This window comes from Gopherus flavomarginatus, chromosome 1 (genome assembly GCF_025201925.1).
Source record: "Gopherus flavomarginatus isolate rGopFla2 chromosome 1, rGopFla2.mat.asm, whole genome shotgun sequence".
Classification (NCBI taxonomy): domain Eukaryota; kingdom Metazoa; phylum Chordata; order Testudines; family Testudinidae; genus Gopherus; species Gopherus flavomarginatus.
In genome coordinates this window covers 272490296-272508874 of record NC_066617.1, presented here as the reverse complement: position 1 = coordinate 272508874, position 18579 = coordinate 272490296, and the positions used below count along the sequence as shown (strand labels likewise).

The window sequence follows — 18579 nt, the reverse complement described above, 5'->3', positions numbered from 1 at the left end:
GCACCTAGGAACCTCAGACACCTCACGTGATTTCAGTGCTTTGAATCTACACAGTGGCCTACTGATACAAACAATTTGGTCTTTATTAGACCACTTTACACAAATATTGAAAGAGGAGGGAAAAGAAGAGTGTCCTCACAGTGGTTGCCTCTAAAATCATATGTAAATACCATTAAATCCACCACAATCATACATAAATATTTAACAAGGCTTTTAACCACTAGGCCATCAGTCTGTCAGAATATATTACTCTTGTTAGAAATGCTATTTTCATTGACTTGTATCACTGCAGTGGCAGAATGTGCATTTTCTGCAATTAATTTAGAACAAGCACACTCACTCATAGACAGGAAAGCGCATTCCTGGGCTTGCTGTAGATATGAATGAATTGGCCATGTGTAGATACTTTCTCCTATTACAAATATTTGCACTGTAAAAAATGAAAGAAATTGTATTTTTCAATTCACCTAATACAAGTACTGTAGTGCAATCTCTTTATCATGAATGTTGAACTTATAAATATAGAATTATGTACAAAAAAATTACATTCAAAAATAAAACTGTAAAACTTTAGACCGTACAAGTCACTCAATCCTACTTCTTTTTCAGCCAATTGCTAAGACAAGTTTATTTGCATTTGCAGGAGATAATGCTGCCTGCTTCTTGTTTATAATGTCACCTGAAATTTAAAAAGGCATCTGTGTGGTATTGTGGTAGCCTGCACCGCAAGATATTTACGTGTCAGATGTGCTAAATATTCATATGTCCCTTCATGCTTCAGCTACCATTCCAGAGGACATGAGTGCATGCTGATGACACATTATTTTTTAACAAGTGTCATCAGCATGGAAGCATGTCCTCTGGAATGGTAGTTGAAGCATGCAGGGACATATGAATGTTTAGTATATCTGGCATGTAAATACCTTGCAATGCCAGCTACAAAAGTGCCATGCAAACGCCTGTTCTCACTTTCAGGTGACATTGTAAATAAGAAGTGGGCAGTATTATCTCCCATAAATGTAAACAAACTTGTTTGTCTTAGTGATTAGCTGAACAAGAAGTAGGACTGAGTGGACTTGTAAGCTCTAAAGTTTTACATTGTTTTGTTTTTTGTTTTTGAGTGCAATTATGTAGCAAAAGAAAATCTACATTTGTAAATTGCACTTTCATGATAAAAAGATTGCACTACAGTACTTGTATGAGGTGAATTGAAAAATACTATTTCTTCTTTGAGTGCTTACTCATGTTGATTCCATTCTAAGTGTGTGCATGCCCTCATGCACAGTCATGAGTTTTTTGCCTTAGCAGTATCCGTAGAGTCAGCTGGAGTGCCCCCAGCAGTGCTGCGCTCTTTGCATTGATATATTAGCTGCTGCTGACTCTATGTCCTCTCAGTTCCTTCTTACCACCTGTGATGGTTGGTTGGAGTGCCTTGTCTTGCATCACAAGAGTGTTAGTGGTTCTTACAGTCCATTGTTCTGTCTCCTTTGTTGTTAGTTGATAGGCTTTTAATTAGATCTTTAAGTTAAATATTAGAGTAGTAGTTTAAACATTAGAGTCCTGGCAGGAACTTTGCCTCAGCTAGGACTTTAAGCCATGTTCATCATGCAGCCCCATAGAAAGAATAAGTGCAGGATCTGCAGAAACTTTCACCCTCAAACTCCAAAGGAGTGGGATATCTGCTTGAGGGCCTTCCTCATGGAGGCTGTGCTTCATCCTACCTCGGAGCCCTCTCAATCAGACTCCACGCTCAGCACCTCAGCATCAGCACCATTGGCACCGGAATCCATCCGGCACTGTTCTCCCTTGCCGGTGCCAAGAAGTGGTCAAAGTTGAAGGGCCTGCTGTGCTACAGAAAAAGTGAACTTTGGGCAAAGGACCTGTGTCAGGCCCTGTGTCCGCTCCAGAGCTGCTTAGGGGTACCTCTGCGGCCGTACCCCCTAGTCCAGCCAGGAACCCGACTCCTGGGACTGGCAGCAGGTCCCGTCCCCTAGTATGGTTATCTGTGCCTGAGGGGGGCCTGGTGGCCAAAGAGCAAGTAGATTGACCGGCACTGCAGACACCAATTCAGGTGACAGACCCAGCTGAAGCCCCGGCATCTACAGGCAAGGTGGTTATGGGACCAACCCCTAAAGCAGCGGAGCGACCCCAATCCCCGGACCACAGGCATTGGTCCACATGACACAGCCTCAGTCCCCGGTTAGAAGACATAGATCCCTGATGCCAAAGTCTCCACCTGCAAGGCACGGGATACCTGAGTCACTACGCCGATCCGCGTCCCCGTGGTACTGTCAGGCTTCCTGCCAGAGTTCACCATGGTGCAGATCACCATTGCCTAGGCGATCTCCCAGACATCGATCCCCCTGGTATAGGATCATTCCCAGTTGTGACACAGGTCTCTGACTCCCCACTACTGCTCTTCAGGCAGGCATTGGTCCTCACCCTCTCCTTACTGGTCGCAGACAAGGGTCAGCCGATAGACTCAGGCATCTACGGTTCCGCCCTGGTTGCCGGAAGGGCAGTGGTCCCTACCAGAGGGAGAGTTCAGCCCCTCACCTACGAGAGCCGAATCACTGATGGCCCCCAAGACTGGCAGGGCACTGGCAGTGACAGTGTGGCAGCAGGGGCAGTGGCCTGCCCAGTGGCAGTACTGGAGCCCATGAGGTGTACCCAGCATGCCAGTCCCATACTCCCACCATTCCTCTCAGGGCACATCAGACAAACTGTCTCTGGCACAGTCTGCTCCTGAATCAGAGCATGCTGCTGAATCCGATGTGGGGGCAACACAACGGGCCCTGACGCCCAAGCAGTCATCCCTGGACGAGCAAGGGGAAGCCATTTCCCCCTGCTATGTAGTCGTCTTTATCATCTCTGGACGAAGTGGTAGCGGGCCTCTCACAAATGAGTAGCCCCTCTGACGACTTCCAGGAGTACCAGACCCTGCTCAAAAGGGTGGCTGCCAACCTGAACTTGGAAGTTGAGGAGCTAGCGGAGGAGTCCGATGACCTCTTTAAATTCATACCCTCTTTCGCCCTGGCCCAGGTCACGTTGCCTGTCCATTCATGGGTCCTTAAAATTGCCAAGTCTGTGTGGTAGACCCCCTCTTCAATTCTGCCTACCTCCAAGAAGGCGGAAAATAAGTACTATGTCCCCTCAAAGGGATTTGAATACTTGTATACCCACTCTCCAACGCGGCATCCCTGGTAATGTCCATCATTAACTAAAGGGACAGGCAGAAACAGGCGAGTGGCACACCAAAAAGTAAATATGCCAAGAGGCTGGACTTGTTTGGTGGGAAAATTTATTCGACAGCCAGCCTGCAAGTTTGGGTGTCTAACCATCACACCCTGCTAGGCAGGTACAACTTCAACCTGTCAGACCCCATCAGCAAGTTCAAGGAGGGCCTTCCACAGAACTAAGCCTGGGAATTCACCGCTTTGGAGGAAGAGGGCAAAGCGGTGGCAAGAGGCACCCTCCAGATGGCCTGGGACGCTACGGACTTGGAAGCCAGGGCGGTTGCCTCTGTGGTGATCATGAGGCGCAGCTCCTGATTGCAGTCCTCTGGGCTGTCCCAAGAGAGGCAGACTACCCTTCAGGACCTCCCATTTGAAGTTGCAGGGCTCTTTTTGGAGCTGACTGATGCATTCCTGTATGGCCTCAAAGACTCTCATGCCACCCTCCGTTCCTTGGGCCTGCACACCACTCAGCAGGCTAGAAAGCTGTTCCATCCCCTGCCTCCTCTGCCTCCATTGAGGTCCTGGGGTTCTCACAAGCGACTCCTCATTCAGGAGGCTGATAACCTCCTACACTTGGGGGTGGAAGAGGAGGTCCATTCAGACTTGTTTATTTCCTAATCTCAAAAGCAAAAGGGGGCCTCAGACTCATTGTGAACCTGCGCCACCTCAACAAGTCTCTCCAGTAGTTAAAGTTTTGCGTGATCTCTTCGGCCTCCATTATCCCCTCCCTCGATCTGGGAGACTGGTACACTGCCCTCAATTCGAAGGATGTATATTTCCATTTTCCTGGGGCACAGGTGTTTCTTCCATCTTGTGTTGAGTCACTGCCATTTTCAATTCACAGTGCTGCCCTATAGTCTCTCATCAGCCCCAAGAGTGCTTACAAACTGCAGAGCACCAGTGGCCGCTTACCTGAGGCACCGAGGCATACAAATTTATCTGTACCCTGATGACTGGCTAATAAAAGGCTGGTCCAGGGATCAGGTGCGACAGCATCTTGATCTGGTTTGTTCCACCTGTTGCGACCTGGGGCTGTTGATAAACAGAAAAAAAATTACCTCAATTCCAGTACAACGCATAGAGTTCATTGGACCTGTCCTTGACTACTCTGACCAGAGCCTTCCTCCCTGAGGCTCAGTTTCAAGCCATGGCAGACCTGATCTTGTGCACGCAAGGCCACCCTCTCGCCACCTCTCATTGAAAGGATTAAGCTATTCCACAAGTCAACGCAATTGTTCGCCACTGTGTCCAACAGGATGAAAGGTCGTCCGGTGTCCACTCAAAGAATGTCGTCTTCAATCAGTGCCTGCATTCGCTGCTGTTATGATCAGGCAAAGGTGCCACCTCCAGCAGTCGTAACTGCCCACTCAGCCAGGGCGCAAGCCTCTTCAGCAGTTTTCCTAGTCCAAGTGCCTATCCAGGACATCTGTAGGGTGGCCACCTGGTTGTCCATCCACACATTCACATCCCATTACACACTTACCCAGCAGGCTTGGTTTGATGCTGGCTGTGAACTCCAAGCCCACCTCCAAGGATACTGCTTGTGAGTCACCTAGAATGGAATTGACATGAGCAAGCACTCGAAGAAAAATGGTTACCTACCTTTCATAACTGTTCTTTGAAATGTGTTGCTCATGTCCATTCCATTGCCCACCCTCCTGCCCCTCCGTTGGAGTTGCTGGCAAAAAGAAACTGAGGAACTGGTGTAGGGTCGGCAAAGCCTAATATACCTATGCATGCGCACATCTCCTACAAATACCTTCACGCTTTTTCCCATGCTGCCACTTGGGTGGGGAAAGACTCTCTGTCAAAATTCATAAAGGCACTCCCTTATTCTTCTTCAGGTTTCTCTTTAAAACTGTGATGTATACAGAAAACTGCCATCTGAGAATGGTGAAGCAGGTAGGAAATTGCGATTAATGCTACCAACTGACTACAAATTGTTCAAACAGTTAATCCATGTTAAAACATCCACCATGGGCAGTGTCTAGCACAATGGGGCCCCAACTCTGGCTTTTGTCTGGGCACTACCACAATTCAAATGTTTAATAATCATCAGATCTTTATTCCCTCATTCTCCCCTATGCTCTCCCCAACTCATTTATTTATTTCATCCATCCATTGTGTCTTGTCTTTTTTAGATTTTAAATCCTTTGGGGGCGGTGGATGTATGTTTGTGGTTGAAGCTTCGAGAGCCCACCAAAATATAAAAGATAATAAAGATACAAAAGTTGGCATGCCAGAAAGTTCAAAGCTCATAGGTGCAGGTAGATTCCAGCTGGTCATACAGAGCATTCCTTTCCTCTCAGAGTAGCACTGATTTTTTTTTTTTTTTTTTTAACAATCCAGGTTTGAAGTAGATCATTCAGTAACATTAGTAGGAGCTGCTATTCCAGCCTTGTAGAACAGACTGTTTGAACAGAATGACCAAACTAGTGCCTTGAAAAGCAGCAATTCAGAATTTTGAGTATCTGATCCACCTTCAGACCATAACACTTCCAGAGCTCCTACCTGGAAAACGGTGCAACTTGCAGATACATGACAACACTGATGTCACTCCTGGAAATACAGTGTATTATTAACAGTTGTCTTTCTTTGAGAAATGGAACACCTTGGTGTTCATTGTCCCCGCACATGTGAGCTGAGGTTTCTGGGGTACCCACAGGACGATGGTTTTAATAGTTAAACCATCTTGATTGCATACTGTACCTACAGCAGCAAACTGATAGAGACATAGACATGCTCCAGCCAGCTCTTGGAGCACTCCTCATCAGTAATCATATATGTGGCTGGAATAAAGGGCTGTCCATGATGGGCTAGTGTGTTTCTTTTTGGTGATCTGTATGTCAGAGGTAGTATGTTGCTGGGGTTATTTTCAAAGCATCTTATTTTTTTTAGATAAATACCACAGTAAACAATGGCACAAGCCTACAGTTTGTAAATGGACAGAGTACTATTTAATGCTATGTTATATATGACCTACAAATATGGTTTGAAAATGTGTTGAGTGCCCAAATGAACAGGAAAAAAAAGAGTCATTTCAGCACATGTCCTGTGCTTTCGAGCCTTTCTTTTTTAGCTCTGAAATAGAGGCGTGGTGATGGTGAGATACTGCAGCATGTCCCCCAGGTGGTGATGTTGCACCCAGTAGGAAAGGGCATTGTAGCTAGTCTATTTGGGTGATGGAAATCTGGTTTGTTTTTCAGTACTGTACAGTAGAGGCGTTTGAAGTATCTTATACAGGGTATAAAATAATACTGTTAACCTTTGCTGTATGGGAAATAAAATGATTGACCGGTAGAAAACAGGTTCCAGCACTCTTGGGCTCTAGTATAGTGAAATGTCACACTAGCAGGATTAGTCATTACATGGGAAAGGTGTTTCACTTCATTGACCTGCCAAAAAAAGTAAGAATTAGGAAAATGTTGCTGTGTGTCTTGTCTTGTCTTGTTTGAGGCATCCAGCCCAACAACTTTCATGACTCAATTCTGTTCCTGTGGAAGTCAATGGAAAGCGCACCATTCCCATCATTGACTTTAATGGGAGAAGGAGTTGAACCTTAAAATTGTAGCAAATAATTATTCCTGTCCTCTGAGGTCCTGAGTCCCTCCTGTGAGGTGCAGAGTACCCTCAACCCCCAGAGATTTCAAGGAGTTTAGGGCATTCAGCACTTCTAAGGATTGGCCCAATAACTGCACTTTTGCTTTTCACTTTGACATTTTTCTTTCTCACTTTTTTATTGGAAAAATAAAATAATAAAATAAAATCAAAATAAAATGGGAAATATATCTGATATTTTCAAGTGTAATATCCACTTTGTCTGATTGCATCCTCCTGAGGGTCTGTAATTGAGAGGAAAAGGACAAGTTGGTGAAATGCAGACTCCTAAACCCAACATAGGTCGATAGTGAAAACCTTGCGTAATCTGTCTTAATTTTAAATAGACCAAAGCCTAAATTGTAGTGTAGTGACCTTCTTTTAAAAGAATAAAATCATAGAAAAGTTCAATAATAATTTCATTTCTTTACAGATAATCCTGAAATAATCAGCAGGGATGGAATGGAATGTCAAGAGACCTCATTGAGAATGGCAAAACATTGTTATTGTACATACTATCCTGTCTCCTCCTCTCTAGAATTGCCACAAACTGCATGCTAAGTAAAGATTTTGTTCTTATGGACAGATCAGAAATTCTAAAAAGCTAGTGCTGCTGTATTATATATGAATATTACATATGGTATGCTTAATATATTCCAGCCTAAAATAGTTAACTACCTGATACCAGCTGTGATGTTTCAAGACATAAAAGGTAACATTTTACTTTTAAAGATTTTTATAAACACAGTTTACTTCATAGGAATATTTATTATCTCCATAACTATAGCTAATGCAAATGGCCCCATTAATTTAGTGTTATAAGATTCACAATTTTATGAATCTTTCAAGTTTAGCAATAATCAGTTTACGTTGACTAAAATATATCCCAGTTGCAGGTTTGATTTTTAACCCTAATTATTGTTGTAACCGAGCAGAAAAACCAGAAGTCCTGTGTTTACTACCCTAGTCTGCTGACTCCAGTACAAAGAAAGGAAGTGAAACAAAACCCAGGACCCTGCTCATCACCCTGTAAATCTAAAATTTTAATAGTAAATCCAACGTAAAGCACAAATTCTTTAGCTAGACTTAAGCTGATATTTGACTTGTATAGAGAAGCTGCATTGAATCATGGGACAGCAGAAAAAAATTAAAACTTTGCACGGTATGAACTTCATACCCCCAAACAACAGAGTCTTAAATATTATTTTACGAGTATATTTATAATGTTTTTAAAAGAGACTTTGCAGAAGTGCCTAAATTTTGCCACATCAGACTTGAAGGAAGTGAGGCTGATGCCAATAATCTAATCCACAATAAGTGACTAATCTTTTAAACTCTCAGTCAGGTTACCTAAAAGAACCAAGTTGCTGCTTAGGTAACTTCTATCAAGAGCAACAACAACAAAAAGGCTGCAGATGAGGAGATTTGTAAGATATCCTAATTTAACTAAAATTGAGTTCAGTCACTGAAAACCTGATAAGTGACTTTAATCTACATTATTAACTAAACATTAAAAATGTAGGGAGAGTTTCAGTTTAATAAATCATTACTGTTCTTGCATTTTTTTAAAATTGAATTAAAGGGTTGTAACCGGATTACAGCATGGAGAGAAAAAAAAATAGTTATTTTAACCTTTTTCTTTAAAAACATATTTTATGTCACAGAAATATGAAGATATCTTTAATACAACTATATACATATTATATATATACATACATACATATATATGGATGAAACAGATTTTAATGTTTACTTTTTTAAATACATTGTTGATTTACAAGGTAATTATATATGTACAATTAAAATTTCATTTAGGTTTGGTTTAAGATTTGTTTCCAGCACTACTGTACCAAATATTTCATATTTTACATTTTGTATGTTGCACATTTCACAAGTACGTAGTTTTAAAATTGTTTAAAAATGAAAACAGCTGTTATAAGTGAATATTATGTATAATTGTTGGCAACATCAGTTTTCTATGTGGACATAGTTAGTGATTGCAGTATTTTAACTTAACCTTTTCAGATTGATTGTAAACTATTTTAAACGTTGGCAGCACTGCCTTTTCTGAAAGGCACTAGAGGCACTAACGGTATGATTAGTTGTGTAGGAAATTATTTTCCGTTCTAAATTTTGTTTGTCAAATGTCTAATTACTATCTATTTATATTAAAGCTGTAGATCTGATCACCCGAAAGAAAAAAAATCACAATCTGATTGTAAAATTAACATAGTGGTTGTAACGTTGCATTTGTTTTATTTTGTGGAAAAAAATGTATCTTAACTCCTGTTACTTTAGCAGTTAAGGTATCACCATTATGTACTATTGAAACACTAATATTTGTAGACTTTCTCAGTCATTATTACTAGGTAGTTGACATTGCAACTTGCCTATATCTGTCGAAGTTGTTTTTATTTGTTTTTAATAATAGTTCATTTAGACATTTTGGTAGCTTATTGTACAAGACTAAATGGTAAATTATCCCGATTGTTTAAATATTTTATGTAGAGGACTGTTTAAAACATTGTTTTGTGCAAACTTTTTATGTTTCATGATGATTATTCTATAGTTTTTTACAGTTACTTCAGTACTACTATTTTTTGCCCATTCGTGACATTCAGACAAACCTACAAAACAAAAGAGAAAATGTATTTTTAATATGAGATCCACGTTCCAACTTTATAACTTTGTGATATTCCTAAAAACTGTACAAGTACAGATCTGTGCTAACATAAGGAGGCAATTACACAGATGTGCAAATAAATGTTCAACAGATTCTGCATTTTATTTATTAACAAATAATTTTTAGAACAATTACAAATTTGGGAAGATCTAAAACTATTTTTCTGTATAAAAATTATTTGCCAAAACTTTTTTTATATGTTTTAAAAAGAAACTATAATGATGATGAGTAAACCTTAAATGCTTTATTTAATTTTAATAAATAAATAAACAAACTCCCCAGAAAGAACCATGAGATGGGCCAACATCGAAATAGTAAATACTAGAGCTGAGACATGATTTCAAGTTACTTGAGATGTCTCAGTATTTATTTTCTATAAATGAAACAGCACTTCACCAAAATACCTTATCATTTGCCTCTTTCATACAAAATGTAATTGACTGCACTTATACTGAATATTTCAATAACAGTTAAAGAAATCCCTTCTTTCCTGCCTTTTACGGTAACCATTAGCAATCTGTTAAATATCTATTATATTTTTGTTGTAACATTAAGTTCATTCACCCAATGTGCAACCGCTCAAATAAAAAGAAGCATTTTAAAATGATTGCAGCAGCACAACATTCTTTCAGTGTTGTAACTTCGAGAAGAGCAACTGGGGCAACAAGTAAAGAGAGCCAAAAGTCAGAAGAAGATGAGCATGGTATTTTTTAAAACCAAGTAACAAAGATGAAATACCCTAAAATGAAATGACCTGGCTTACGATGAGCAAACAATGACTTGCAGGGGGATGGAATTCTCCTTTTTTTCTCCTTCCCCCTAGTCAGCCGGAGCTATTACAGCAGCATCCACAACTGCTGTGCACATCATCTCTAGGAGGGAATGGGCATAGTGTATGTATGTAGTTGCAGATCTACTAGCCTTGCCCTAATCTTGAGAATGCCCCTCTCTGCCAGGTGTGGGTTCCCTACCCGTCAGTTCCACTGCACTGAGGCTTGGATCCAAAAAGGTCTTTGAGCCCCTAACCCCCAGACTTAGGCACCTAAGTCACATTGTAGCCATGATTGCATTCCATAAAACCCCATCTGGCTTGACTGCCACATAACCGTGTAGGTGGAAAAATGCACTCCTAAGGTTTTGCATTAGAAGTTGGTTAGGTGTTCTGTTTCTGCCTCTGGGCATGCACACTGCTGTCTCCCTCTAAGCCCCAAAGCGATTCACAAACCAGGGGAAGATAGACTATCTTATCTTGCCAGTCTTGCCAAGGGACCCAATCTAACAGATGTGTTCAGAGACCATCCAACTCCACACACAAAACAGCTCCTTTATAGCCTTTAGCCCAGAGGTTAAGGTACTAACCTGGCTTGTGGGAGACCCTGGATCAAGTCCCTCCTCCACCTGATGAGGAGAAGGGTTTTGAACAGGGGTCTATTGCCTCTCAGGTGGTTGTTGTAACCCAGGGGTCGGCAACCTCTGGCACGCGGCTTGCCAGAGTAAGTACCCTGGCAGGCCGGGCCAGTTTGTTTATCGGCTGCATGGGCAGGTTCGGCGGACCGCAGCTCCCACTGGCCACGGTTCAACGTCCCAGGCCAATGCAGGAGGTGGGAAGCCACGGCCAGCACATCCCTTGGCCTGCGGCACTTCCCGCCACCCCCATTGGCCTGGGACAGCGAACTGCAGCCAGTGGGAGCCACGATCATCTGAACCTGCAAACGTGGCAGGTAAACAAACTGGCCCAGCCCACCAGGGTGCTTACCTGGCGAGCCGCATGCCAGAGGTTGCCAACTGCTGTTGTAACCACTTGGCTATAGATTGTCTCATTCTCTCACTGGCCTAATTTATATTTAATTATTATTATTATTTAATTGAAGTGGAACAACTTCAACAGGAACGACAGCAGGCGTTCCACATTAGAATATTGCACAACCCAGTGGTAAGAGCACTCAGCTGAGAGGTGGTAGATTCCTGTGCAAATCCCGTCTTGTCAGGCAGAAGGGGTCACCCACATCCCAGGTGAATAAATACCCTGTCCACTGGGTTAAAGGCTATAAGGGACATCATCCTCACCCCAGCCACTGAACAAAGTGTTATAAAGGTGGTCCTTCCCAACACCCACTTCCCTGCTGCTTTGGGTGGACTTATGTGTTTGTCTAGCTCATTCTCCCCAAAAACAACTTAGCCATCTAAGTGACCTGACTCCAGGAGAGGGGTTCCTTTCTATGGATCATCTGTAGAGATAGCACCTCCCTGCCACCTGGATTTAGGTGCCTATCTCCGAGAGGGGTGGAGTTTAGGACACACCCTATTTTTCACATAGCCCATTGGCTAGCTTAGGCAGCTCCCCACCTAGCATGCTGGCTTTGTGGATTGTGTTCTGAGGTGGATTGTGTTCCATGGATTTACCTCTACAAGAACAATTACTTTATGCCACTTCTGTGTGTATACACACTATTGTGTATAATGACACAATTGTCATCTGTGCAATGTAGCTCACAAATGTATTGAAAAAATAATTAATTAGTTACACATTGTGGCCTTTTTCCTGCATAGATCTCTCAGCCTTTTATAAAAGTGAGTAAACATGAGTGTATCTCCATTTTCCCAAAGGGGAAAGCAGAGACTCATAGAGATTGTAATTTGCCCAAGGCCTGAGATTACACAGCAAGCCAATGATAGAGCAGGGATTAAAATTCCTGGTTCACAGTCCCATGATCACAAGACCATGCTGACATTTGAATCTTCAGTAGCAAGGCAGAACCCACTGCATTGAATATAGAGAGAAACAGAAACTTGCTTAGGGACAGGCTTATCCTTCATTCAAAAAGAGCAGAAATAAATAAAGGGCTGCCACTTTTTTTGTCAGAATCCAAGGATTGGCATGAAGGCTTCTCACCCCCTAGAATGGTCACTCTTAGTCAGGATGAACGAGGAGTGCTGGCCAGGCAGTGTGAGGAAGTGAACGCAGCAAGTGCAGTGGGAGTTCCATTGCAAATAAGCCTTTTTCTCTAGGGTTGTCAATTTTACACCTTTTGTGAACACTGCATTCACTTGTTAAATGCCTATCAGACGAAATAAAACCCCGCAGAGCAAGAAGTGTTTGTACCATCACCAATGAGAGCTAGTTAGAGAGGAACCTGATGTCTCAGTGATTCTGGAAAAACACCAGGTGAGCCTGTCCAATGGCAGGTGTTTCAAGCTCAGTGCTGGTCAAGGAAGAGTGTGTTTGGGTAAGGGGAGGAATGGAAGGGCAGAGGCCTGCTAGGGACATAGTAAAGAGGAAGGCATGAAGATGATTTCAGAATTGATTAATTGAATTACTAAAATGTCTCAGCTTCACCTGGTTCTATTTACACTTTGTCACATGAGACCCCATCCTGCTGTAAGAAGAACAGGAGTACTTGTGGCACCTTAGAGACTAATAAATTTATTTGAGCATAAGCTTTTGTGGGCTACAGTTCACTTCTTCAGATGCATAGAATGGAACATACAGTTAGGAGATATATATACATACAGAACATGAAAAGGTGGAAGTAGCCATATCAGCTTTAAAAGGCTAATTAATTAAGATGAGCAATTATCAGCAGGAGAAAAAAAAACTTTTGTAGTGATAATCAAGATGGCCCATTTCAGACATTTGACAAGAGGTGTGAGGATACTTAACATGGGGAAATAGATTCAATCTGTGTAATGACTCAGCCATTCCCAGTCTCTATTCAAGCCTAAGTTAATGGTATTTAGTTTGCATATTAATTCAAGCTCAGCAGTTTCTTATTGGGGTCTGTTTTTAAGTATTTGGAAAGCTGACTGCTGCCAAGAAGGCTCAGGAAATGTTGGTGTTGATTTTAATTTTTAAGAAACCTTATTTTCATATTTCAATATTTATGCCTGTATCTGCAATTTTCACTCCATGCATCTGAAAAAGGGGGGTTTTTAACCCATGAAAGCTTATGCCCAAATAAATCTGTTAGTCCTTAAGGTGCTACCGGATTCCTCATTGTTTTTATGGATACAGACTAACTCGGCTACCTCCTGATACTTGGCACCTTATTTTCATGTCAGTTAAGAAGGGCTTCTCGCTCCCATGCCTTCTGAACTTCCTCTCTTGTGCTGAGCTTAACTCTATAGCCAAGTTCTGTGTTTTGACTAGTAAATGTACCTTACCTCAGGTAATTGTGGGGTTTCAAAAAAGAAACAAAGCACTTTAAACAGATGAGGAGTCATAATTATTAGATATTTCAGCCAAGTGTCACCCAAGGCAGAAGGTAACCCGGTGTTGTTTATGACCACTATGGTGTGCAGAGGGTTGAAGGAGTCTTCTGCTGAAGATATTTCCTTGTTTAAACTCAGTGGATTTTTGAAGATGCCATGAATTGCTTTGCTGATTCCATCTTTTTGGTATCAGGTTATTTGCACAGTATGCTCCTTGTTTCCTTTGAAAAGGCTCTTTTCTGGGTCCATGATTTCCTTTTCAAATGCCATGTTACAATTACATTTTTAGCTGAGAGTTTTTTTTAATGGTTCAACGTTATTTGTATTACTTTTGTTAGAAGGAACATTCAGGAATGCACTATCAAACTGATTAAAATTTCTGGTAAACAGAGTGGTGGAGCTGATAAAGATTAACATGGAATTCATAGCTGTGTTATCTTTCAGTGGATGCTAACGTTAATTTGAAATGTTATAAGAAAATGTTTTCCTACATCAAAGAAAAGAGAAATAAAAATGTTTTGAAATGTGAAAGGAAGATGAGTGGCATGAAACTGAGAAAGGAAAGGTTAAAAGTAAGAAAGGACTGTCTGTGCCATGTTGTGTAGTTGTGATGTTTCCACCATAGGTGCTTGAAGAATTATGTAGATACTAGTGAATACATTGTTTTATAAAAATGAACATAGTGGAATTACAATGGCCTTTCACCTCTGAAGAGCTGAGTTCAAATCCTAGTTTCAGGGGGAAATAAACTTAATGAGGCTTTTCCTAGTCTTAGTCCACCTCACAGACCAGTACAGTTTAGCCCAGAGGTTGGCAGCCCTTCAGAAGTGGTGTACCGAGTCTTCATTTATTCACTCTAATTTAAGGTTTCTCATGCCAGTAATACATTGTAACGTTTTTAGAAGGTCTCTTTCTGTAAGTCTATAATATATAACTAAACTATTGCTGTAGGTAAAGTAAATAAGGTTTTAAAAATTTTAAGAAGCTTCATTTAAAATTAAATTAAAATACAGAGGCTCCTGGACTGGGCAATATGAGTGCCACTGAAAATTAGCTTGTGTGCCGCGTTTGGCTCGCGTGCCATAGGTTGCCTACTCCTGGTTTAGCCTGCATGATAATAGAGTCACAGGATCAAAATAGCACAAGGTCACCAGATACCGTTGTGATGCAAGGGTGATATAGCTAGATCAGGATTCACATACATTTGAGGAACTAGGTGGGGGGATGGGCTGAACTTGAGCCAAGCCAAAGCTAGTTCTTTACTTTCATTAGCAATACATTTGCTTACTTTTCATGGAGGGTGCGGCAGGGAAGCAGAGGTGTTTGTTTTCTTCTCCTTTGTATGAAAACAGTTACTCATCTGAGAGCAAATGGACTTTTCATAGGTGTTAGACATTGGAATCAGTGAGCCTGGAGTTAGCAGCTAACAGTGCTATTCAGAACTAATAGATACCACTTTTCAGCTTGGGCGAATACAGATGTTTTTTCTCATGAAGAAATTGTTTTGATTTCTAGCACCGTCAGCCGCAAGTAACCAGCAATAAAGCCAGAAATTATGATGAATTGTACAGTATTGCCAACCCCAAACATTTAAATATCCTGAGTTAACACCCCAAAAATCATCAGATTGGCTTAAAATCCTCATGATTTTTTAAAAATCGTAAATGTTGAGTTTTATTTAACATCTGGTTTTTGATTGTTTAGAATACACTCAGGTCACATTTTAAAGCTTCTCTTCCCACCCATGAGGGCCCAAAAACGTACTCACAAAACAGATCTCCATGCATTCATATGACTCCAAGAGTGGTGCTTAAGAAAAATACTGTACATCATGACACTCACGATAAAATATGAAAGTTGGCAACACTGAAGTTTTTATAAGGTTTGTTTTCTTTGGGATATTATCTCGTTCTGACACAGATGGGAAATGCATAGGTGAAGAGAGGATATCAGTACGGTAAGTCTTTGTCAGATAGCACCACCTTGGGGTCTTTCAGGCCTGGTCTTCACACAGTTTTTGTACTGTTATAACTATCTGTTAGTGCCGTGATTTTTTTACCAATATAGTTTGTCAACAGGACCCCTAGTGTTCATACAGATATAGAAGTATAGCTTATTCTCTATTCTATGGGAGTAAGCATGGGCGATGCATGAGCCCCCCCTTCAGGGAGGCTAGCCACCCGGCCTTGGCCCTTCCACCGGAGCCTGCACCCACTGCCCACAGGAGCCCCGAGCCCTCCTCAGTTTCCCGCCAGCGCTGAGCTCCCACACAACCGCAGGAGCCCTGGCCCAACAGCTTCCAGCCGCTCGCTGGCCCCAACCACCTGCTGGCCTCCGGTGGGAGCTGAGATGCTGTTGGCTTGGAGGAGAGGTCGCAGCGTAGATGAGGTGTGGGCTGGACTATTACATCCACTGCCCATGGAAATAAGCTATACCAGCACACACACATTTATACCAATATAACTGCATCCACACAGATTTTTCCAGAAAAGTAATAACCTTCCATTCTGTGCTTCCATCTTTCTAGAAGGGTCCAGTCCAACTCCCAGTGAAGCCATGGGAATCGTTCTAGTGGCTTCAATGGATGTTGGATCAGACAAATACTATTCACATCCTCCTTAGTCCAACTTTCAGTTGCTGTGTTCTTCTGGGGACATGTGTGCTATGAAAAACCCATGCTGATTATCAGCCTTTTTAATGTTTTCATTGGATGGTGCAGTTTTCCAGGAACATATTTCAATCCTTTCACCATCACTGGTGTTATTTAAAGTATGCCTGCCTCTTAGTCCTATACTGTTTATACTCCTGCAAATACGCTCCACTCACCGCATAAAGGACCTGGACCTGATTTGCAAGCAAACTATTCTGAAGTAAGTAAAACTGCATCCCTTTCGGATTAAAATAAATCCTTTATTAAATGGAAAAACAGAAGAAGAAAAATCATCCTCTCAACCTGTAAGAAACACCATCTGATCCCATTTTAAGCAACCTTCAAATACTCTTTCAGGCCCTCATATGCCCAGCCACTTCCTGGCAGTATTTAAGGGATTCATCAGTTCTACACTACTAGCAGAGCCGTTCTTGCAGGAACCTTCTTATAGGCTTAATACTGTCCTATCTGAGGGGTTTCTTCCTGTAAGACTATCCAGACTATCTGCAGTTTCACAACAAAAAAAATATAGCACCTTTCAGCATTTCCATATAGATTAGTTAGAAATATTACCTTGAATTGCTCATATGCAATTGCACACGAATGGCGGGGTGGGGTGGGAATACGGTAGGGGCATTTAAAATAAAGTATTACTTCAATGTAGTTTGCTTATGGGGGTTCATGTGTTCCTAGAAAAGGCAACAAGTTTGAGTAGTTGCTGGACAGGCTGCTGTGGGCAGTATTTTGTGATCCTGGACAAGGGGAATATAGCAGGTGAAAGTCTGTCTCCAACGGCCTAAAGATTCATGGTGGACAAATAATGGAAACAAATATCTGCATATAATTATTTAGTGAAAAAGTTGACAACTTTCACAGTGAATATTATTCACAACAAATTGTTCAGTTACATCTCTTGTGGATCATGGGAAAGCTGAAGAGAGAAGGTTGCAGAGTGGGCCACGAACCATTAAACAGGCACTAGTGGTGAAACCTAAAAGAATGACATATTGATTCTCTTCCAGGTTTCCTCCCACCCTCTGCATCTTATCTTTACCCCATGTGACTAGTCTGCTTCCTACTGGTGAGAAGAACTATTTTCTGTGTGAGAGGCCCGAAACAAAAGCCACCACATTGTGTTTTGTGCTAAAATATGAACAATCCTCCAGGGATCTGAGATAGGTCCAAGAACAAAAATTTTGTGACCTGCCTACAAGCTGTGGTGAAGGCAGCAGATGTTTCTTTTTCAGAGTAATTATCAGTGGAACTGCTTTCAAATTCAAATTTCCTGTGGAATATAATTATGCCTGTTTAAATAAAGGACTCTGTCAGAGCTCTTCAGCAGCACCTCTTTGTACAAAGCAAGAGCTATTTCTTCTTAACACAGCACTCTTTCTGCCTTTCCCAGAACATTACCGTTAGTATCAAATATTGGGCAGCCAAAATGTCTAAAATCAAAGATCATTTTACATTCAACTGAATTCTTGAAATTTGAAAATGTTGCAATGAAGGGAATTTACTTTACTTTTTCATTATTGTTTCTATTGCATGCATCACAAATCCTTCAAGAGGAGCAGCCAGTTCTTCCTTCCTTCTTTCCTCCCTATTTTAAGAGGCTTCCTTATAGGTAGTTGGGACTGGATTGTTACTCCAAGAGTACAGCGTTGGGGCCAGTTTGGAATACGACTGGTAGGGGAGTGGCCAAAGAAAAAAATGGGCTTTATACTATGATTTGATGTTTGCAGAATTTGGGCTCCACTTGATCAGTGACGGAACATATTTCATATATGGGAGACCTCAACCAAGAATACCCTGGCACTGGCTCTCTTAAGGTTGAACTATGAGTCCATCAGTCATAATATTCACATGGAACAGAACTGCTGCAGACAAAGACAGAGGCTGTCAATCTTTGAGAGCAACCAGGATCATCACCTTTCTCTAGGATTGGACTGGCAGCTAGCGTACATTGTAGAGCCATGTGTTCTCAGTTTGCTTCACTTAGTGGTCAGGTTACTATATGTTGAACCAGTTGTTTTTGACTGGCCTAGGTAGAATGATTTGCAGTACTCAAGCTTTGAGGTGATAAAACATAGATTATTATATCTACGGTGAAAGGAATGGACATAGTCTCTGAACCAAAGATGGAACCACTGCTTTTATCTGGTCATCCACAAATTAGGAAGGAGATTTTTTTTTCAGGACCCTGA

At 41.6% G+C, this 18579-nt stretch overlaps 1 protein-coding gene across 10 annotated transcripts in view; it reads left to right on the top strand.

Moving 5' to 3' along the window:
• MBNL2 (muscleblind like splicing regulator 2) overlaps positions 1–10123 on the top strand; it is a 172651-nt gene extending 162528 nt beyond the window's left edge. For 6 of the 10 annotated variants that reach the window (XM_050950253.1, XM_050950190.1, XM_050950233.1 and 3 more), the window contains one exon: positions 7267–10123. In XM_050950253.1, coding sequence (XP_050806210.1) covers positions 7267–7394 — 128 coding nt within the window. In that variant the 3' untranslated portion in view covers positions 7395–10123. The remainder of the gene's footprint in view (positions 1–7266) is intronic. The other 4 variants (XM_050950244.1, XM_050950224.1, XM_050950206.1 and 1 more) reach the window with 1 other exon arrangement.
• Positions 10124–18579: the final 8456 nt, after the last annotated feature.